Genomic DNA, 23158 nt, shown 5'->3' on the forward strand with positions numbered 1-23158 from the left:
CTGTATTAAAACAATTCGTTTTAAAATCCTATACTATCACTACAGTGCCTTCACCACTACACCTGCTTGAATAAGTCCGATGACAGAAAACCTCTGATTTAGCCAGTGGGAATTAAAGATTTGAGATTTCTCTCTAAACATTTTATTCAATGAATTACGGCACAGTCCTTCTATTTTCCTAATGTCTTGTGTTAAACGTGGTATCGCATGGATGGGAATATGGAAATGCAGTTGACGTTAATGCATAAAACGAGGGTGTTGTGCCATATATGGTCATTTCGGGGAGGAGATGCAAATCTTCCGGGGTTTCAATCAAACATATCTAATTTTTCTGACTTGTAGCCTGACGAGCTGATCTGGGGAAGAAGTTCATGTAAGTAGATGTAAGTATATTTCAAAGATAAGCACGTAGTGTGTAATAGAGCAAACGGCTTGAAACATTGCAGGAGGTTATAATAGCACCAAGTTTAAATGGTGAAACTTTTGTGTGCAAAAAAAGAAAATCCAAGTTCTTTAAATAATAGAATCTGAATAAAAAAAAACATTTGAGTCTTGAGTAAAATTATTTATTGAACATTTTAGAAATTATATATCAGTTTTTTTCCATATCAATCATTTTCATGTGCCATCAGCATCATGTTTCAAATCTATCTTCATCTCTCAATAATACCACTGGTTTTTCTCTGTATTTTTTTTTTTAAACTGTAACTCACTTTCACAGACAAATATTGCTTCTTAATAAAAAGTTGATGGCATGATGATGCTTTGGGTCGGGACTTGAATTTGGGAAATGTTTATTAAACTTTTGCATGATTTTTGTTAAAAACTGCACTGTTCTGTGTGAATAAAGTGACATTTGATAAGACGTAAAACCATTTGCCCACATTCTTGTCCAGGTCTGAGTCGAGGTGCAACATGCACGTTCCAGATGAAACCCTACCAGAAAGCCCACCCTACTAGAAGTGTTGCATTCTCCCGGGCATTGGCGCGGGGCACGTCGCTAAAATATATTTGTTGAGCTGCGGGCTGGCGACACCTAACACGCTAGATTCTACTTTGTGTTGAGCCGGTGTCCTCCTGTGTTCTCACCTCAAACAGGTAGAGGCACTGAGAGGCTCCGGGTTTATATGGCCGATATGTGTGACCCAGAGGGGATCCCATATGTGTATTCTTTCACAGTTAGCTCCTAAACGGAAGCCTGTCTCTTTCCCTTGAGGAAAACCCCCTTGTGAGGCTAGAGCTGCCCCCCGAAACATCCCATATGTAGTTTGGCCCTACGTGGTTAATCCAGCTGTAAAACTCCATGCAGCATTCCCTTTCAAGTAAAAGGGGCACACTTCCCCAGTGTTATCCAATAGTATTACTGAATGGGTTTTGCAGGACAGCAGTGATTGACACACTCTGTGTAAGCCCTGTCCCATCGTCCGCCCTAATAGGCAGGAGGGATCAGGAAGCTGGGCACTGGAAGGGGGAAAACGTTTTTGCGCTTTGGTAGGGATTCCTATTTGTCGGTCACCGAAATGGCGTCGAATGTGACTGACTGAAAGGGAACGTCTCGGTTACGTATGTACACCTCGGAGATGTCACGTTCCGTTACCACAGTTGCTGTACCCCGCTGGGTCACCAGCTTGGCTCCTCAGAGAAAACCTGAAGATGAGGTGCACCTTCTGCTCATTATATACCCGCGCTGCGAGGCAGAGCAGCTGATGCAAATATCACATGCCAATGTGCCTTGGCTTGTTTAGTTACACTCAAAGTAGATTTGCCTCTCTAGCGAGATTCCTATTCGTCAGTCCCTGATGTGGTTTCTCAGTTCCCTCCTTCAGGAAACGAGGGTTACATACGTAACCGAGGCGATCTGTCTATCACTGACTTGGCAGATTTGTACGGAACTAAATAAACTACACTTTTTTGTATGAGTGAGCAGTAGGCAACTAACTAAAGAGGTATTAGTTAACTCTACACCCTCTGACCAAGATCAGACTGGTGAGTTTGTGTCCGTGAGATCCAAATAACCCAGGCCGTGTGACTCTGTAAATTATTAAGAATTTAACTGTTCTGCAAGATTTAAAACAAAAAATTATATCTCAGTAAAGAATTAGTTAACAGGACTGTAAACAACTGGACAAATTGAATAGTTTCTTTTCAGTGGTTTCAAGTAACGTCAAGAGTCAACTCACATTAAACAAATGGTTCACTTAAACTCATTTACTCACCCTGAAGTAGTTTCAAATTTGTATGAATTTCTTTCTTCTGCAAAACACCAGATGATATTTTGAAGAACATTGGTAACCAGACAGTTGATTATGGAAGCTCGTTTCCACCACATAATAATAAAAAAAATTATAAAAATTGCGACTTCACAATTGGGAGGTATAAAGTCGCAATTCGAAGGAAAAAGGTCAGTCTTTTTTTCCTTAGAATTAGAGAATTCTGAGAAAGTCAGAATTGCGAGACGTTAAGTCACAATTATATTTTAAAATGTTTTATTCTGTGGTGGAAACAAACTTCCATAGTTGATGGACCTCATTGACTTCACAATAGAAAAAACAAAACTTTATTTTAAAAAAAAGTCTATGGAAGTCAATGGTTTGGTTACCTGTTTGGTTACCTACGTTCTTCATTTCTTCTCGTGTTCAGAAGAAAGAAATTTAAAAGTATTATTCTTTTAATCACACTCAAGTTGTTTCCAACCTTTGTTCACTTAGAGAAAATTACAACTACATGATAGAACCATATTTGTGTGTATGTTCAGGTCTGGTATAAGGAATGTTTTTGCTCATGTTGTTATAATGTCCACCCAATAGAGAAAAGTTTTGCTCAGCAAAAAAATTATTCGAGGGAACATTGCTTGCAACAAGGTTTATTTAATAAATTCTCTTTTTTAAATAAATGTCATTAAAACATTACAGAATTGGTTTCTAGAGACCATTTTAAAGTGATTACACAAAGTTTGAAGCTATATGCATATTTGTGTCCTGGTACCATACGAATATTTGAAAACAACAAATGTTGAATAATCACCAGTTTTCCCCTAAACACCCAAAAACTACAATGAGGCTTAAATGAAGAGCAGCAACTGATACATGATTGACAAACTTCGATGTAATCAAAGAACTTGTGTTACATGTGCAATCTGTCTTAACACCACAGAGCAGATTCATTAGTGATCACTTTGAAATCAGTGTGAGTGATGCCTTTGTATGTGCCCTGGGTTTCATACTGTAACACACTGCCGTTCTTGCAGGTGATCTGCACTGTGCCAGTGTAAGGCAGGTCAAAAGCGGCTCTGCCAATGGTGATGACAACATCCACATTCCTCCATGGTGGCACATCTATATCGGTAGACAGAGTTTCGGTCCTCTCTTCGGTCTGCTCCTGACTGTAAGTGCTTGTTGATCCAGAAGTGACACTGAATCCCACATTAACATCTGCAATCTTTGGAATCCCAGCCTTCACTTCCAAACTAAATGTTTTAGTTAAACTTTCACTCACAGACCATGACGATTTGTTGGTTATTTTCTTTGAGGTTTCGACTTTTTGTTTCTGAGTGTTGGAGGAGTCGTTCCTGAAAGAGATGGATTTGATTCCATCTACGGCCACATGTGGTATCAGTTGGTTCATAGTGGGATAGTTGACATTGGTGAGAACTGCCGATTGAACTGCATTGAGGAACATGAATCCCATGTGGTCAATGTCTGCCCCACATCTTCCTACAACTCCCAAACAATATCCAGAGCCGACATCAATGGGATATTCGGTTTTTAAACCCCAATCGGTCATCTTCGCAAAAAATTCTCTCCCCTGGTTGGTCTTGAATTTAATGGCTCCGAGACGCGTTCCCACTCCGTTCCCCCACAGGGACAGTGAGGTGAAGCACTCACCAGCCTGGAAATGGTACTCTTGATACGGTCCGGCTGCTTCTCCAAAACCTTGAACTCTCCCGTCTGAAAGCCAAACCTTGACACCCCTCACTTGCCATCCTCCCACCCAGACTCCGATCTTCTCTAAACTGGCACCGTTGTGCTCACCAGTCAATGAGAATGCACCCCCAGAGTTTCCACCAATTAGCGTTAGAGTTGTTGGGTAGGACATCTTTGAATTAAATCGATCTGAAAATAATCACAGAACAGAATTAGCATTAGAGATGTTCCGATTCCGATACTAGTATCGGAAATGCTACCGATACCAATAAAAATGCTGGCATCGGTATCGGCGAGTACTTGTACCCATCCGATACCATTTTCATAAACAACAACGTTACCTAGTTATTGTTGCACGATAGCTTTGCTTAACGCTGCAAATCGGAGATCAAGTCTTCTTCGCTGCTCTAAACAGTGGTTGCCCGCGGCAACACAGGGAGTTGTGCTGTGTCGCCACAAGCAACCACCGTTTAAAGCAGCGAAGAAGAAATAAAAATGCACGCGCTAGCAGTTATTGTTCTGGATTACCAGCCACTGTCTGTCAAAAACGTTGGATTTTGCCGCTTAATTGAACATTTGGAGCGCTCCCTAAGCTATTCGAGACAGTGCGTGAACACAGTTCATGTAAACTAAAAGATGTGCAAACAATCAGCTTTACTATCGACATCTGGAGCTGCGACGCGACCCCGCTGTCTTTACTGAGTTTGACAAGCACACTGGGTGAGGCACAGTGGCGCCGTCATCTTTAAGTTTTAAAGAGATTATTTTCTTAAATTATTCATATTTAATTTTTTTTATTCCTAGATTTATTTGTTGTACTGTTTTTTTATACAGTTAAGTTATATTGTAAAATTAAAATACCTTTTTCAGTTTACAGTATTAGATTTGTGGCTGCATTTGAAGTTATTTTTCTCTTAAAAATAAACAATATACTACTGTGAAATGTATGTCAGATAATAAAAATTATTCTAGTTCACTGTGTGTAGTTGTACATGTTTTATTGAAGCACACCATAAAATAATTATATCAATTCATACAGGGCTAGTATGAATTGCAGCTGTATAGATACACACCCAGGTATCGGATCAGTACTCGGTATCGGCCGATACCCTGAGTCCAGGTATCAGAATCGGGAAGGGAAAAAGGGTATCGGAACATCTCTAATTAGCATCAGCTTTATACTTTATTGCAGTGTTTCCCAACACAGTTTGAGGCAACAACACTCTGGATTTCTTTCTTAACGGATGCTAAATTCATTTTGGGTCTTGGAGTATCTACTAATAAGCCGTCTTGAATCAGGTGTGTGTCTGAAGTGTGTTTCACTTTTTCACGCGCATGAAAAAAACATGGCAAACCAATCACACCACCTTTTGCTAAACATACCCATACCATTCTAAACCAACTTTAACTTAAATCAACCTGATTGAATGCTGTTGCTTCTAGATAAACAATTAAAGTCAACTGGAACATTATTCACCGGCCTATGCACATAAGATTACTTTTTGCGTATAAAGAGCATGCCAAATGAAAATGACTTGCGCTATATATACGCAGTGGCAGAAAATTGGGTTGGATAATCTAATGCAAAGTATTAGAAACTGTTAGTTATATATCGCTAGTAAACGTACAGTAGGACGGCATTGTTTGTGGAATGTGCTTTACTGTGGAAGAATCGCGAATGCTACAGGGTGCAAAAAATACATTTAAGATTACACTAAACTTAATTTAAAATTTAATATACATTTAATTCATTAAAATTATATGATATTTTTTTACCATCATTCTTTAAAATGGGTTATATCATCATTAGGCACACAGCAGTCATCACAGTATCATTAAAGAACAAGATTAATCTGGCAGCGATAGAAAAAACACTACTAACAATATTTATAATTAAATGATTTAGATTATATTATTTATTAATTAAAAAGGATAATATCCGCAATATATAGGCAACATGCAGTTATAATAGTCATTACAATTTAAGTCTTATAATAACTGGTAAAACCAGAAAACCAAAGAAAAAAAACATTGTTATTTTTTACTTTCTTTAGACAGTATATCATCACTCAATACTACCATTAAAGGGATAGTTCACCCAAAAATGAAAATTCTGTCATAATTTACTCACCCTCAAGTTGTTTCAAACCTGTACGAGTTTCTTTCTTCTGATGAACACAAAAGATGATATTTTGAACAATGTCGGTGACCAGACAGTTGCATGGACCCCATTGACTTCCATAGTAGCTTTTTTTCCTACTATGGAAGTCAATGGGGTCCAGCAACTGTCTGGTCACCGACATTCTTCAAAATATCTTCTTTTGCGTTCAACAGAATAAAGAAACTCATACATGTTTGAAACAACTTGAGGGTGAGTAAATTATGACAGAATTTTCATTTTTGGGTGAACTATCCCTTTAAATACTATGGTAGTGTCGTAAAGAAGCCCTCCTAACTGTCGCAACATTCCCTTTTTGGTGTAATAATAAAATCTACATATCGTTCACAACAAAAGTATAGGGCCTATTGTTTAGCGTAAAACATGTTGAAGAGTGTGTGGGCACTCAAGGATTTTCCCGTTCCCAAAAATATTTAATGTTACTGCACTGGACTAAAATGTAATGACTTATATATATATAGTTTTTTTTTTTTAACGTTTTTTTTCCACACCTGGTCAAAAATGACAGGGCAAAGCATTCACAGCTTAATGTGAACCTGGTGTACATTAGTCTGGTGTTTGTTATATGTTTGTTCTGAGAACTTGCAACATTCTAAAACATTCGGAGACAATAAATACTACATTAAAGCAATTCTTAAAGATTTATGCGTTTGTGGTGTACTAAAGTCAGTCATCATATTAGAGCGCCACCCTCAGGCTGAATAACACAGAGGACATTAGAATTCTGCCGAAAGTGTGTCTGTGTTCAGCGATTAGAAATACGAAATGTTTATCACCTGAAGACCCAGAATCTGCCCTACCTAAATGTACAGTCAGGAGTGCAAATACTGAATGCAAATACATTTTATGAAGAGTGGCAGGACTGGCTCTGACACGCATTTTAATTCGCCTCGTTATGGACCCATATCAATTGTTCATTCAAATTCAAAGATCATCGCCCCGCTATATAAACTCACACCGCATACACATACATTTAAGTATAATTACCTAATTAGTTTGTGTTGTCTGATTCCAGGTGTGAAGGAGACGAAGATAAAACGTGCTTGGTAATGAGGGCTTCCGGTATTTATACGGTCAAGGTCTTCGCCAATAATGGCGCCACCCGGACCGGTGATATTAGCTTACATGTGTGTGTGATGTGGGAAATGTTGCTGGGTTTATATTCATTGATATTGGTATGAATTTTATAGTTTTTTTTTTTTTTTTTTTAGTGTTGATTATGGGTGCGAGAAGACTTGAGCACCGTAAAACTTTCATACTCCCTCTGTTTTTTGTAAATGGTTGACTCCATAGGGAGGAGCCAATATCTGGCGGGATTTATGAAAAAATTACTAGGCGGCGCAAATACGCATGGATAGACAACACGCACTCTTTAGTGAGCAAGTAATGAAGTAAACAGGATGATTTAAACTTGAAAATCTGATAGCCTATAGGCCTACACATTTAGATTAAATATGCCACTCTCATTAAATGAGTTAAGTAGCCTACTGAACTTTCATGAAATAATTAGGCCTCTCCAAAAGTTACAATTTAAAAAAATAATTAATTTAAATATAAATATGTTTTTGTGGATGCGCTGCGTTTGAACAATTGTCCTGTGGCATGCTGTGTTTTAATGTTTTAACTACAGCAATGATTGCTTAGCTCATGATAGTTCCGCTTTAAATTGTGTTCTAAAAAGCAGAACTCTTAAAATTCGTTCGTGCGAATAATGATCAGTCGCGCCGAATTTTTTTGACCCTATAGGCGCTGTCTTAAAACAATTCGTTTTAAAATCCTATACTATCACTACAGACAGTGCCTTCGCCACTACACCTGCTTGAATAAGTCTGATGACAGAAAACCTCTGATTTAGCCAGTGGGAATTAAAGATTTGACATTTCTCTCTAAACATTTTATTCAATGATTTATTTATTCTAAAATAAGGTGAGGATAGGTAGCATAGGCTACTGAATGATTTTTAGCATTGTATTGTGACGGCACAGTCCTTCTATTTTCCTAATGTCTTCTTGTGTTAAACGTGGTATCACATGGATGGGAATATAAAAATGCAGTTGACGTTAATGCATAAAATGAGGGTGTTGTGCCATATACGATCATTTCGGGGGGAGATGCAAATCTTCCGGGGTTTCAATCAAACATATCTAATTTTTCTGACTTGTAGCCTGACGAGCTGGGGCCTCATTTATAAACGTTGCGTACGCACAAAAGAATGCGTACGCCGCTCTCTACGCAATAATTGGTATTTATAAAAAGCAAACTTTACGGGAAAATGTGCGGTCCTTCACGCAAGCTCTGACCCATGCGTACGCACAAAACCGGGTGAAATGAGAAATGGCGACACCGTCGGCAGACGGAAGAAACACGTGAAAGTGTGTGAAACTGTAGACCGTGTGTAAAAGAAATGGCAATACTGCCTCTCATAAACAACATGAAGACTTCACAAAGCAAGTCTTACAATTAACAGCCTACACGAACACCCGTTCTCGATCTGCAGTGTAAAACAAACAAAATCAAACGAAAATTACAACAGAAATGCAAATTAACACATATTTGCAAAAAGAAAAGTGAAATATGTTCTGCAATAATATTGGCATGTTATGCAATTCATCCTCTTAAATAATATGGTAAACAGAACGAAATAATGTACAAAACTGATATTATCGTTAATGTGTCCGTCTGGTGGAGCAGATATAGATGCATTTAGATAGATAGATAGATAGATAGATAGATAGATAGATAGATAGATAGATAGATAGATAGATAGATAGATAGATAGATAGATAGATAGATAGATAGATAGATAATTAGGGAGATAGATAGGCTATATAGATAAATAGATAGATGATATAAGATAGATGTATTAATTGTCCACTGGGGAAAGTTGTTTTCATAGTAAAAATGTCTTCATCAGCTACGGAATCATGGTATTCATGCATATGCCTTTAGTTTGTTTTATTTTTGATAAAATAACGTATGACGTATGTCTCAACCATTCAGAAAGCTGCAAGAAATTACATTTGCACTGAACTATTTCCCATTTCCACATAGATTATAACCGACATCTGTAACTTGTCAGATGCAATTAAATGGATGGAAATAAAATGCCCCATCTCAATGCGTAATGACGCACAATCTGATCTTGTCCGACCATTTCTTTTTTATTTCGGCCACGGTCCGAGGTTGTGAGGCTACAGCATTTACGGCGTCTGCAACCTTTTGCCACTCAAGTGCCTTTTTGGCATTAGTAATGCCCACACTGTGCCCTCCAAACAACATTTTTCTCTTCTTTTCCACCTCGTCAACGAACTTCACATTGAGTGAAGTTACGTTTTTTTTATTTCCTCTCTGTGTTTGCCATGATTTCGCAATCGATGAATATTAACTTGTGGGCGTTTCACGGACTATTTATGGGCAACTATGGGCGTGACATGAAGCCGCAAAAGCTGCGCTACATTTAGAATTGATTGTGATTTATTAAGGGAAAACTGGATGTGCGTGCGCACGGTTTTAAAAATCCGAATATTTCTGTGCGTACGCACGTCCTATGTTTCATCCGTACGCCACTTCTGACGCAAATCCTACGCAAAGTTTTATAAATGAGGCCCCTGATCTGGGGAAGAAGTTCATCAGATGTAAGTATATTTCAAAGATAAGCACGTAGTGTCTAAGAGCAAACAGCTTGAAACATTGCAGGAGGTTAATAGCACAAGTTTAAATGGTGAAACTTTTGTGTGCAAAAAAAGAAAATCCAAGTTCTTTAAATCATAGAATCTGAATAAAAAAACCATTTGAGTCTTGAGTAAAATTATTTATTGAACATTTTAGAAATCATATATCAGTTTTTTTTCCATATCAATCATTTTCATGTGCCATCAGCATCATGTTTCAAATCTATCTTCATCTCTCAATAATACCACTAGTTTTTCTCTGTTTTTTTTTTTTTAAAACTGTAACTCACTTTCACAGACAAATATTGCTTCTTAATAAAAAGTTGATGGCATGATGATGCTTTGGGTCGGGACTTGAATTTGGGAAATGCTTCTTAAACTTTTGCATGATTTTTGTTAAAAACTGCACTGTTCTGTGTGAATAAAGTGACATTTGATAAGACGTAAAACCATTTGCCCACATTCTTGTCCAGGTCTGAGTCGAGGTGCAACATGCACGTTCCAGATGAAACTTTTCAAGATACAAAAATAAATAAATAAATTGCCTAAAATTGTCTTTGCTTCATGGTCCATGTGTAAATGTGGCTAAAGGTTGGCCTTTACTCACAAATATGCTGATCTGAGGTCAGTTCTGTAGTTTTCTCCAAGTATGGTGATAGATTTTGGGATCGGAAAACTGTTCCTGGATCAGCATTTACGAGAAGACATTATTTAGAGTGTTGCTCCTCATGGTCCATCAGAATTGATATGTCTGCCCTCAGAGACATCGGGTTGACCTTTATAAGTTCGCTGCACACTGTGCATGCAGACAGCATCTGAAGTTCTAAAAACCAGGGAAATACAAGCACCAGGGGCATTTTAAAGGGCATCTGGAGGGTCAGGGTCTCTCAAAGTTCGATCGGCCTATGCCTAACAAGTGACTACAAAAATAAAGCATTATTTGGAATCAATGTATTAAACCTCTTGCATGATAATTACAAACTGTAAAAAAAAAAAGGATGATTTTACTCTTGTTTAATATTATCATATTTATTGTTAGTGTGTAGGATCCTTTGCAAAATAATGAACTTCATAAAGCTAGCAGTTATTTTGTTATTTTTTCTTTTTTTATATATATCTACATTTATACTACCATTATGTTCAGTTCAACAAGGCTGAATTTACAGCAAACAATACAGTAAAATACTGCAAAACAATACAAATACAGCAAAACAGTAATACTGTGAAATATTTATACATTTTTAAATAATTGTTTTCCATTTAAATGTAAAATGTGATTTATTCCTGTAATCAAAGCTGAATTTTCAGCATCATTACTCCAGTCTTCAGTGTCACATGATCCTTCAGAAATCATTCTAATATAATGATTTGATGCTCAAGAAACATTCCTTATTTTTTATGTTAAAAACAGCTAAACTGCTTCATGTTTTATGGAAACCGTGATGCATTTAATCAAATGAAAAAAATAAATAAATCTGAATAGACAGTTCAAAATAACAAGCATTTATCTGACATACAATATGTTTTACTGTCACCTTTGATCAAATTGATGCATCCTTGCTTTTTCAAAACGAAAAACACTTATCCTAAACTTTTAAATGGTATAGTGCATATTATCACCACATTATGTTATCATTAAATTACAAATAAATAAATAAAACAGTTAACACTGCTGGGGTTTCTAATTGAGATGCTGAGGGAGCTTAGACTTCGCATGTTGGGAATCTGGGAGAATCTACATTAATTGGGAAAAGTTTCACGCAGTCAAACTAAAACAGTGTAATTATAAGTTGAAACATGAATGGAGTGAGTGTTTTACGTCCTCTTATAAAAACCTCAACATTGCTTGATCTGATCTGACCAAAAGAGAAATGGCACATATGGTAATTGCAGTGAATTTAGGCTAATTAGAATTGTCAAGAGGTTTTATCATCCATTAGAGATAGCAGGATTTACTACACACACACAATAAGCATGCCAATGAATACACATCTGTCTAGTAGTTTAAGAGGAGACTGAAATTTGAAGTTTCTGCTGATGAAATGATGTTAGCATGGCCATGTTCATTACCTTAAAAAGATATAGTGCAGATAATGACCAGAAAACCCCAAATAGCAAGCAATTAATGGGTAAATGAAAGAAGTCGACTAATGCACTCAGACGCACTTTCAGTTAGATTGCATATTATTTTCGTCTAATTGAAGTGTTTTCCTAAAAATCTCACAATGTTGGTCTTATAAAATACTGTACTTGATGTCATAAGTGATAAATTATAGATAGATTCTTTCAAAAGACTTGGAAATAGACCCATTCAGACACATAAACGTCGTGGGGAAAAACGACACGCTGTTGAGGAATTATTTTTCAACGTTTCATCCGTTTGACGCGCGTAATAGCGAGGCGGAGGAATACTATCCTCGCGTAATTACCTCAGATTATATGTAAGCGTTTGGGTGTTCTGTGTGTGAGCCATAAAAGAGAATTTCATTTTAAATGTGTGTTTTCACTCGATGGGAAGGGTTTCTCTTTCAGACGAAACAGACCCCTATTTTTAAGGTAATAATTTACCTGTCAGGATCGCAGCGGAAGCACAGCACGACGCCACTTCACCGAGGCACTAATGGAAAATACATTCTGTTTATGTTCCGGAGAATCCCTGAATATGCGTGAATCGGTGTTAAATGTGAGTAATTTGTCGTCTTTATATCGTTCCAATCTCGCAACACATTATGAGGAGCTCGACTAAACTTCTTTATGATTCATTTTTTTTAGACTGAAATGATCGTTAAACATAAAAAAGTTCTGTTTAGGCGACGTGATGCGGTTTGGAAATTAATCATACATTTTACCTCATTGTATTTTATTACAAAAAGAGAAAATAGAGTTTTCTTCCTCACATGTGCGCTAATAAATTAGCTAAAGATTATAAAATACTGTGAAAAACACAGTATTGTTTGTGAAACGACCTAGTGGAGCTAGTGCGCCACCGTCTGTTAAGAGTGTGAATTACATACTTGCATGTTTGCTGTAGTTCGGCCTACTCTATTGTACATACACATATTTTACTCTCAAGTCTTTTGAAAATCGTGTTTATTTTCATAAACACATAAATATTGTTTAAAGCCAAGAATGTCAAGACAATCTACCAGATAGGTCTATATCATAATTTAAATGTCAATCACAGTCATAAATCCTCTATTTAAATTCCCAACACTCGTTTTCAGTCCAGTATGTAGTAACATCCATTGTATCCTCCAAGCATCTCCTCAACCTTCTCCAGCAACTTAACCACGTGGGATTCCCGATATCTGTTGTCAAGCACGAGGCATCTATTCCCACATCTCCGAACCAGCCGCTCCAGGTCACCGTTTCTCTTCACGTGCTGCTGGCCGCTCTCTCCTAATTTTTCCCCCCATGTGAGCAGGACAATAGTGTGGCTCCATGATGTTTCTCCTAACGCTAACATGGTACGTTCCACTGCACGCCTGTACTGACCAGTGAAGGTTACATAAGCGGGAATAATCAGGATGAATGCATGTGGTCCAGGTTGACACAGAGAGACGCTTTGAGAGAGATGTTTTTGAAATGTGCCTTTACTGTCAATCCCAGATCTCCATTTCAGGCCCTGAGGCTCTACAATAGTGACTTGCCTGCCGGATATCTCTCCTCTCCAAGGGTTGCATCCATTTGCATCAGGCCCCACAATGGTGCATCTCGCTGGATGACGGGACGACCAGGAGTCTCCTAAAAGCATAAGCCTTAGTTCAGGCACGGGCCAGGGTGAATGTGCGATAGGTTGTGAACTGGTGCTTGAAGACTCAAATAAGTCTTCCTCACTTTCACCTTCAGAATGGTCAATCTCACCATCTTCCTCGTTTTGCTTGGCCTGCAGTGTTCGTTTAACCCTCTGGTTCTTTACCGATCTGTTGTTTGCACAGTTTATAGCCAACACTTCACTTCTTGTGTCTTTTGCATCGCAAATGCCACCATCCACTCCTATTTCTTGATGCATTCGATGGATGTCTTCACCTTCCATTTGTTTCCCATTCATTACAGCGCTGTTTGTCCATGGGCGATACCCCGAGGAAGGCTCTTTGTGTATCAATTTGAGCTCTGTGTTATACAGATACTTCTCCCATTTATCAAGTTCCTCTCGCTTCTTTTCCAGCTTGTCTTGTTCATTTTTTACCTCCTGCGTTCTGCTGTCCAGTTGGTTTTGACGTTCCTCAAGCTCCTTTTCTCTCACATCTAGTGTTGTTGTTAGGAGCTCCATCATTTTCGTTTTGGCCTCAAAATCGCTCTCTTTGTTCTTTAGATCTAATTCTTGGTTCTGCAGAAATGTATTTGTATCATCTTTCGTGGCGAGCTCCAGTTCTAGCTGACGCAGGTCCTTTTCTCTGGTGTCTAAAGAGCGTTCTCTGTCTTTCAAAACATCCTGCTGTTTCTTCAGACCGCGTAACAACTCTCCATGCTGTTCTTCCTGTTTTTGTATGACTTGCTCTCTTTTCTCTAAATAAATTTCTTCACTTTTCAGCTTTTGCTCTCGTTGAGAAAGCACTTCTTCGTCTTTTATCAGCTCTTGCTCCCTTTTTCCTAACGCTTCTCTAATGCTCTCAAGCTCCAGGTCATGTTCATGCCGAGTATTGTCCCGTTTTTCCACGTCTCGTTGTTGCTCCATCAGCCTTTGACCTTTGAGTTCAAGTTCTTGCTCCTTTTCTTGTAATACTTTTATTTTTTGCAGAAGATTATTTTCCTCATTGCTCAACTCGGCTTGCCGTTTCTCTGCGCTGTGTTTGTTATTTTCAAGTTCCTCTGAGCTCTTTAAAAGCTCATGGGTTTTTACTTCCCACATCTGCTCTCGTTTATTAAGTTCATTTTCTCTCGTTTCCAGATTTGCTCTGAGCATCTCCAAGGATTTCTCTTCTCCCTGAAGCCTGTGTTGTTCTTTAACAAATTTCTCCTCCATTTCAAACAGCTCTTGCTCTCTCCTTTCGATCTGCTCTCTACGATTTTCCATATTTTTCTCCTGCTTTTCAGTCAGGTCTTTAATTTCCATCTCCTTGTTCTCCAATATCCTCTCCATTGCTTGTAGTTCATCCTTTCGACATTTTATCTGCTGCTCTTGCTCCTTTAATTTTTCCTCTTGAACCATACGCTCTTCTCCTCTTTTCTCAATCTCTTCTCTCATTCTCATCAGATCTACAGCTAAACGTTCGTTATTCTGGCCCTCGTTTTCCAGATTCTTCTCCTCTTCTCTAATCCTGTACATTTGCACCTCCAAATCCTGCTTTTCATCTGTTAGCGCTTGTTCTCTCCTATTCATTTCACCCTCTCTAGTTAACAAATCTAGTTTGTTTTGAGCTAATTTCTCCTCTTTCTTTTCTACCTCCCTCTCTCTTCTGCAAAGCTCTTGTTCTATCTCCGTCTCATGCTCTTCATGCCTTTCTCTCAGTCTTTTCTCATAATACACCTTCATGTCTTGCATATCACTCTCTTTCTCTTTCTCCTTCTCCTCCAGCAGGCGTTTTAACTCGTCTAGCTGTTGCTCTAACCCGTTAGTTTCTTTCATCTGCATCTCATAGCGCTCAACTGAAGTCTTCAACTGAGTCTGAAGTCCCTCACACTTGCACTTCAGCTCTTCGAATTCTTTCTCCAGTTGTGCGTTGGCGTTTTGTAGGACGCCGTTACGCGTTTGCTCTTCACTATGCTGTTGTTTCAGCTCTTCTGAGCGTCTTTCAGTGTCTGTGTGTTGCTGTTGTAACTCACTGATGATATTCTCTTTCATCTCAATTATTAGTCTTGTTTCCTCGTACTGTTTCTTTATCTTTTCCATCTCCTTTTCCATCATCGTATTCTTTCTTTTGTAGACCTCCATCTTTACGTCAAACTCCTCCTCTAGAAGTTTTAGTTGAACAGCACCTTGTTCAGTATTTGCTTGAATGCTGTTTTTCAACTTTTCTATGTCTTTTATTTGCTTTTCATTGATTGTTTGCACAAGTGTGTCTTTTTCCATATCTCTCTCATTTAATATGGTTATTTCTTCTTCTTTTGTTTGTAGCTCCTCCTCTAAATGTTTTACGTGAGCTGCACTTTCCTCAATATGTGCTTGCATTCTCTCTCTTAACTTGTCAATGTCTTTTTGTTTTTTGCAAATATTTTCCCGCAGTGTGTTCATTTCTCTGTCTTTCTCCAGGTCTCTTGTTCTTAATTGGATTATTTCCTCATCTTTTATTTTGAATTCGTCATCTAAACGTTTCAATTGAGCTGCACTTTCTTCAATATTTGACTGAATGCTTTCTTTCAATTTTTCAGCGTCTTGCTGTTGGCCAATCATATTCTTCTTAAGTGTGTGAATTTCATTGTCTTTCTCCAGGTCTCTTTGTTTAAATTTGGTTATTTCCTCTTCTTTTATTTCCAGCTCTTCCTCTAAATGCTTCAGTTGAGCTGCACTTTCTTCAGTATGCGACTCAATACAGTCTCTTAACTTTTCAATGTTTTGCCTAAGTATGTCAATCTCTCTTTCTTTCGCCTGGTCTCTCTGTCTTAATTTTTCATTTTCCTCTTCTTTTGCTTTGAATTCCTCCTGTTGATGTTTTAGTTGAGCTGCATTTTCTTCAACATGTGCATGAACACTGTCTTTTAACTTTTCAATGTCATTTTGTTTTTCGCTAATGTTTTGCTTTAGTTTGTCAATGCATTTGTCATTCTCTAGGTTTCTTTGTTTTAACTTGTCAATTTCGTCTTCTTTTGCTTTCAACTCTTCCTCCAAAACTTTAAGTTCTGCTGTGTGTTTATCAGTATTTGCCTGGACAGTGTATTTTAACTTTTCTGTATCCCTCTGTTTTTCTGTAATATTTAGCTTCAACGTCTCCAATTCTCTGTCCTTTTCCTGATCTCTCTGTCTCAATTTGACTATTTCGTCTTCTTTTTGCTGAAGCCTCTCTTGCGTTTCAGCATTTCGATTCAGCTCTTTTTCCTTCTCTCTCATCGTTCGCTCAATTTCTTTCTCTTTCCCTACAAGTTTATCTATGAGCGTGTTGTATTTCTCCATAACGTCTCCATGTATTTCTCTCTCGGCTTCTGTTGTTTTCACTTGCTCTCGATAGGACATTCGTAGCTGCTCCATCTCTTTTGTCATCATCTCTATTACCTCTCTCAGCTTGTCCATCTCTTCCTCTCTCTTCTCAACCTTTTCCCTGAATATCTCACCTTGTTCTCTTTCTCTGCTCTCAGCATTAAGATTCACCTCCTCGATTTCTCTTAAAACGTTTTCAATTTCATTGTCCTTCTCTTTCAGTTTGCTCTCCATCTCTTGCTTTTGCTGCCTGGCCTCTTCTTCATACCTACGTTGTGATGAATAAATCTCTTTTTGAGTTTCCTCATCCTTTCCTCTCATCCTATCACTCTCTTTTTCAGCGTCCAACAATTTGTTTTTAAGTTCATTCTTCTCGTCCAAGTGTGCTCGCTGAATTTCGGCCTCTCTCTCTTTACGTTCTTGCTCTTTCACGGCACCCAAGCGCTCCATTTCCAGCAGTTTAATTTGAAGCTCATCCACTTTCTCTTTAAGTTCTTCACCCTCGCGCTCTCGTTCCTCTAATCTCATTAGCAGTCGCTCTTTCTCTTTCAGTCCCTGATGGTGAGTCACCATGACTTTGCTTATTTCAGCGCTCAGGTCATGTATCTCTCGCTCCTTGTCTTCCGTTAACCACGCCATCCTCTCCTCCAGCTCGCCCATCACACTTCTCCTGTCATCTTCGCCTTTGTACGGCGCCTCTTCCCTCTCGGCTTTCCCGGGAGATTGTACTTTGTCCTTCTTGCGTCTTTCGAAGAACCACCGAATGTTCTTGACCTCTCGTTCCTTCATCTTCTTCAGTTCTTCGTCCTGCCGTTGAAGCTTCTCGCTAAACTCCTTGACCTTCAGTTGAAATTTCTCATTTTTTTGTCTTCCTAACTCTTGAATCTCATGCACTAGTGGCGAGAAGGCCTCACATCGATTTCCCGCCACCATCTTTTCAATCTTCTCCAGAAGTTCCGTTATTTGTGTCTTAGAATTCCGAGGTTCCAAATAAGAATTGCTGCTGATGACGTGGAACCTATTTGAACATCGTTCCACCAGCCAGCGAAGTTCCTTTCCTCCTCCTTGTATGTGCTGCTCAATCGTGACTCCCTCTCGTAGCTGGTCGCCCCTCGTGAACAGAAGAAACGTATGTCTCCAAACCGTCTCCCCCAGAAGCTCCATGTGCTCCCGCACCGACTGGGCTTGGACAAACCCATCAACGCGCAATGTCAAAAGAAACGCATGAGGTCCGGGAGGACACAGCATCACACTCATTCCAATCTCTCGCTTCACTCTCTCTGGGGTTGTTCCCTCCGTTCCGGCCTCCCATCCCGGCACATCCACCACCGTCACCAGTCTGTTAGACACCTCCATCTGCTGTCTCGAACACTCCTCCGTCGCCTCTCCGCTTTGAAAGTATCCCGGTCCTCCTAGGATGGCGTTCCCTGCCGAGCTTTTCCCCGTCTCTCTCTCTCCCAGCAGAACCAGTCTCAGCTCCGGGAGACGCCGTGAACCTCTGGAGAAGAGATTCCTCTCATCCATGTCTTCAGTTTGAGTATTATCATCTAGTAGAGACACAATAGACAGAAACAACTAAATGAAGCGGTTACTTGTGAATAATGGCTTTTGTTGACATATCATTTAGATTGCATTTTTTTATTATTAAGTCTTTTTGCATTTTTTGTAGGCCTATATTAAAATCTTGCAAAATTATAGTGCTTGCATGCATTCAAGTCACATTTAGAATTGACGTAATTCCATAATTTGGATTTACATAATGATTCATTTTAAATGTTCAGTATTTTTATTATTTTTTTGAGGAGAAAAGTAGTTCATTTATTTCAGTAGCTCAACTTAAAAGGTGAAACTAATATATTATATAGACTCATTACATGCAAAGTGAGATATTTCAAGCCTTTATTTGTTATAATTTTGATGATTATGGCTGCGTATGAAAACCTTTTCACAATATTCGAATTTTGAATTTGGGGTTTTCATAAGCTGTAAGCCATAATCATATACTGAATACTGAAAACTGAATAGTTTTCCTCTGTAGAGAAACAAGTATCCCAAACCCACAGTTAGACATTTGTTTTGACTTCTGCAAATACCGTAAAGTCTGTCTGTTGAATTTGATGCACTGCAAAAAGTACTTTTTATCTTGTTTTCCAGTCCAATTTTCTAAATATTTTAAAATTAAGATATATGATATTCTGAAAAAAAAAATATATATTGTAAAATATGATATTCCCAAAATAAAGTGAGTAAAAAAATTTACTTAACAAGTTTATTTTTCTTACACCCTCTGTATTTTTTAAGCATATAAATTTTTAAGGCTTAATATCTTTGCTTCTAAAGTAAGTAAAGTATCTCAATTTAACCCTTAATCCTCTGTTCGGGTCATTTTGACCCAAACAAATGTTATTTATGCAATATATTAAGTGTTCATCTTAGTAGTACCTGACCTTGCTTAAGCATGTTTAGATATTTGTACTGGAAAACAAGACAAAAGTATTGAGGAAGAACACTTTTCACTTGCGTTGTTTATATATGATATTTGTATTTTTGTCATTTAATTTTGCCATGAAAATAGCCTTAGATGCTGACATGGCATTACATAAATCCATCCATCCATCCATCCATCCATCCATCCATCCATCCATCCATCCATCCATCCATCCATCCATCCATCCATCCATCCATCCATCCATCCATCCATCCATCCATCCATCCATCCATCCATCCATCCATCCATCCATCCATCCATCCATCCATCCATCCATCCATCCATCCATCCATCCATTGCCCACTCACTCGTCAGCACGGCTCTGATGGTTCCTCTGTGCGTCTGCGCCTCCATCAGCCTCTGTTTCTTCCTCCTTTCTCTCGCCCTCCGTTTACTCTCCACCTCCAGCTCCAGAAGCAGCACATCCATCTCATAATATCTCCCTGCTCTCTCTCCGACCAGCTCATCCAACTTCTTCATCAGTTCCTTCACCTGCGATCCATCATCGACGCGCCGCTTGTTCTCCAGAACGTGAAACCGGTTCCCACATCGTTCCAGGAGCCTCTGGAAGGCCTTGCCGCCGTTTCGAATCCTCTGTTCGATGGGAACGGAGCCCAGTTCGTCCCCGCGTGTGAACAGCACCAGTGTGTGATCCCACACCGCTTTTCCCAGAAGCTCCAGGTGCTCCTCGATCTGCTGATGGTAGTCGGCTGTCACTGACGTACAGGATCGCACCACTAGAAGAACGGCATGAGGGCCTGGCGGACACATGGACATGCTTCGCTTCGTTTCTCTCCTCACCCAACCGGGAGTCCCGTTCACCGGATAGTACCATTCCCATCCTGGTGTGTCCACAACCGTGACGCGCCTTCCCTCCACGTCGGCGCGCCTCTTCACACACTCCTCGGTCGGTTTATTCGGCTCAAACCCTCCTGCCGGGCCTAGGATGGTATTTCCAGCTGAGCTCTTCCCGGCACCTTTGCGGCCGAGTAAAACCACACGCAGTTCAGGAAGAGGAGACGGCTGGTGACTAAGACTTCCTCCGTTCGCCTCAACTGTCTGCGGGCTCCTGTCTGTGAGAGACAGAGAGAGAGAGAGGTAATGTTCAGTTTTAATGCACTGCCGTTCAAAAGTAATTCATACTTTCATTCAGCAAGGGTGTATTAAATTGGGCAAAAGTGATTTTTGAAGACATTTATGATGTACAAAACATTTCAATGCTGTTCTTTTGAACTCTCTGTTCATCAAAGAATCATGATAAAAATGTAGCATAGCTTCCACAAAAATATGAAGCTGCACAATTGTTTTCAATATTGATAATAATCAGAAAACATCAATGATTTCTGAAGGATCATATGACACTGAATAAATGGAGTAATGATGCTGAAATTTCAGCTTTGCTCACAGGAATAAATTACATTTCATTATATTCAATTAGATAAGTTAGTTAAGTGTAACATTTAACAATATTTTAGTTTTTACTGTATTTTTGATCAATAAATGCAGCCTTGTTGAGCATAAGACTTTAAAATACGTTTAATACTGCACTCAAACTTCTGAATGGTAGTAGTATATATGTATGTATTGTATTTTATATTTAAATAAGTGTGTATTTAGAAAAATAGAAAGTGAAAAAAAGTTTATTTTTTTCTTATTATATTATAAAAAAAAAAAAAATTACAGTTGTCATATGTCTTTTTAGTGAGACCAAGCCTGAGTCTCCTTTTGGAAGAAGATGTTATGCAGTGACCCCAAAAGTTATTTACAGACCTAAGCCACACTTAAACATATCTGAGTTTTATTGCATTAGATAGCAAAATATTAAAGCAAATATCATTCATTTAAAGCATGATAGCAAAAACGCACCTTTCAAGCAAAACATTTGACATAAAGCCAGTTGGGTGTTGAGAATGAGTCAGTCAGTTCTCTCAGAAAAAAAAGGTATAAAAGCTGTTAGTGGGGCAGTACCAAAGGTACTAATATGCTTAAGTACTAACATGTACCTTTAAGGTACTAATATGCAGACATTAGGGGAACATAAGGTCCAAAAATGTACCTTTTGAAAAGAGGTTCCTCTTATTCCTGAGTATTGTGACACTTTATGTTGGTTTGTCGTTAGTAAGTTAAAAAAGGCTCTGAAGATACAAACACTTGCTTTGATATATTGTTTGTCTAATGCAAAGAAGCTCAGACATGTTTTCACAATGTTGTCATGAATGCACATCTGCTTCAGTGCAGTCTCTCTTCAATCATGATCATACTTTGCTCACCCGAGAACGAGGGGTCCTCCTTCGGTTTCTCCATCTCTCTCTCTGTCTGTCTTCGTCCTCCTTTGCTCTTGGTTTTGAGCTGTATTGTCTTACATTGGCATCGCTTTACGCCTCAGTATCTTTCAAGCATAATCGATTGACTTCCTATATGCGTGGCACGGCAGTAGAGCGGAACAAAGCTGAACGTGGAAGCTTGATCACGTGACTAACCTGTGGTTTTCTGAGACTCACGCAGGAAACGCCATGCACTGCTCGCATGGGTATGGCGGAAATCAGAAAGGAGCCTTGTGGTCAGTGTTGCTCTTTCATATGTGCATTGACTAGCTCTATATCATTATACTTTGTTTTGGATCAATATTTTGGTCATCAGTAAGGCTTATTTGTGTTTTATGTTGTTGTATTCCAGGGGAAGTGTCTTCATGGTCAGGTATATATGCATATAAGAACATATATGTGACCCTGGATCTCAAAACCAGTCACATGTCACACGGGTATATCTGTGGCAATAGCCAACAATACATTGTATGGATCAATTATCGATTTTTCTTTTATGCCAAAAATCATTAGGATATTAAGTAAAGATTATGTTCCATGAAGTTTCCTACCGTAAATATATAAAACATTTATTTTTGTGAGTGAATGCTGCACAATCGTGAACATAAACGCACAACTTTAAAGGCGATTTCCTCAATGTTTCGATTTTTTTGCACCCTCAGATTCCAGATTTTCAAATAGTTGTATCTCAGCCAAATATTGTCCTATCCTAACAAACCACACATCAATGGAAAGATGATTTATTCAGCTTTCAGATGATGCATACATCTCAATTTCCAAAAAATTGACCCATGTGACTGGTTTTGTGGCCCAGGGTCACATATGCACATAACATATATGCTCATAACCCTAACCCGAACCTTTTAGTTTTGGCCCACCAAAAATGTTCATGAAAAGCCCATTTATAAGCTGTGGACCGCATCCACCCTCTGTTATGCAACTAGTTGTAACTTGTTAAGGTCAAACTGCTTTGACAAGCACTCATATTGTACCAAGGCATTACATCTTCTGCGTTAAAGTTCATGGTGAAAGAAAGTTGCCTGTTCTCCAATGTAAAGGTGAGCTCATGCCTGTGACTCATAGTCTCCCACAGCACGCGCAGGGTCTGAACAGCATGTTTTCCCTCGGAAACACTGGCAAAATGGGATTTTTCCATATAGAAACATGACTCAAACTGGCCATCAGAGCCATAATGCAGTGCAGAAATGGACATTAGAACGAGATTAATGCTCTTATATTCTCTGAAGACAAGTCTTAATATCTTATGCTGCATCTTTTGCTTCTCCGGTGAATATATCTTGCTTAAAGGATGTCAGGATGTTGTTTACTAGTAAGCAAAGAGTCTGATCTGATGAAGATTAACGGTTTACTGTAGAAATACAGGGAACTTTTCAGTATTATAACTTACAAAGGCAATATGCAGTAATTTTGAAGCACTGGGATTTCGAAAAAATGGCTTTTATGTTATTATGATTGATTTTTATATCAATTTTCAACT

The 23158-nt window shown here is 38.7% G+C and overlaps 2 protein-coding genes across 3 annotated transcripts; both read right to left on the bottom strand.

Moving 5' to 3' along the window:
- Window positions 1-2889: 2889 nt before the first annotated feature.
- On the bottom strand, window positions 2890-10596 carry LOC306994673 (aerolysin-like protein). Of its 2 annotated transcripts, none has more exons than XM_079605398.1 (2): window positions 10381-10596; window positions 2890-4112 (listed from the first exon to the last, which is right to left on the bottom strand). In XM_079605398.1, the coding sequence occupies exon 2, from the start codon at window positions 4093-4095 to the stop codon at window positions 3142-3144; it is 954 nt and encodes a 317-aa protein (XP_079461524.1). In that variant the 5' UTR covers window positions 4096-4112; window positions 10381-10596; the 3' UTR covers window positions 2890-3141. The 2 variants fall into 2 exon arrangements, with proteins under 2 accessions (XP_079461524.1, XP_079461523.1); XM_079605397.1 differs by lacking the exon at window positions 10381-10596 and adding an exon at window positions 7090-7348.
- A 1852-nt stretch (window positions 10597-12448) lies between these two features.
- Window positions 12449-21813, bottom strand: LOC306994657 (uncharacterized protein). The gene is made up of 3 exons (XM_079605351.1): window positions 21607-21813; window positions 19645-20409; window positions 12449-18395 (listed from the first exon to the last, which is right to left on the bottom strand). Exons 1-3 carry the CDS (start codon window positions 21638-21640, stop codon window positions 12994-12996), a joined length of 6201 nt encoding a protein of 2066 aa, XP_079461477.1. The 5' UTR covers window positions 21641-21813; the 3' UTR covers window positions 12449-12993.
- Window positions 21814-23158: the final 1345 nt, after the last annotated feature.

This window comes from Phoxinus phoxinus (genome assembly GCF_949152265.1).
Source record: "Phoxinus phoxinus genome assembly, chromosome: 2".
Taxonomy (NCBI): Eukaryota; Metazoa; Chordata; class Actinopteri; order Cypriniformes; family Leuciscidae; genus Phoxinus; species Phoxinus phoxinus.

What these genes read in the sequence shown, in the direction of transcription:
- LOC306994657 (XM_079605351.1), bottom strand. Translation starts at nt 21,640, where the DNA reads ATGGAGAAACCGAAGGAGGACCCCTCGTTCTCGG. An exon ending in GGAGGACCCCTCGTTCTCGG is followed by an intron (nt 20,410 to 21,606) that starts GTGAGCAAAGTA and finishes TGTCTCTCACAG; the next exon opens with ACAGGAGCCCGCAGACAGTT. An exon ending in CATCAGAGCCGTGCTGACGA is followed by an intron (nt 18,396 to 19,644) that starts GTGAGTGGGCAA and finishes TGTCTCTACTAG; the next exon opens with ATGATAATACTCAAACTGAA.
- LOC306994673 (XM_079605398.1), bottom strand. Translation starts at nt 4,095, where the DNA reads ATGTCCTACCCAACAACTCTAACGCTAATTGGTGGAAACTCTGGGGGT.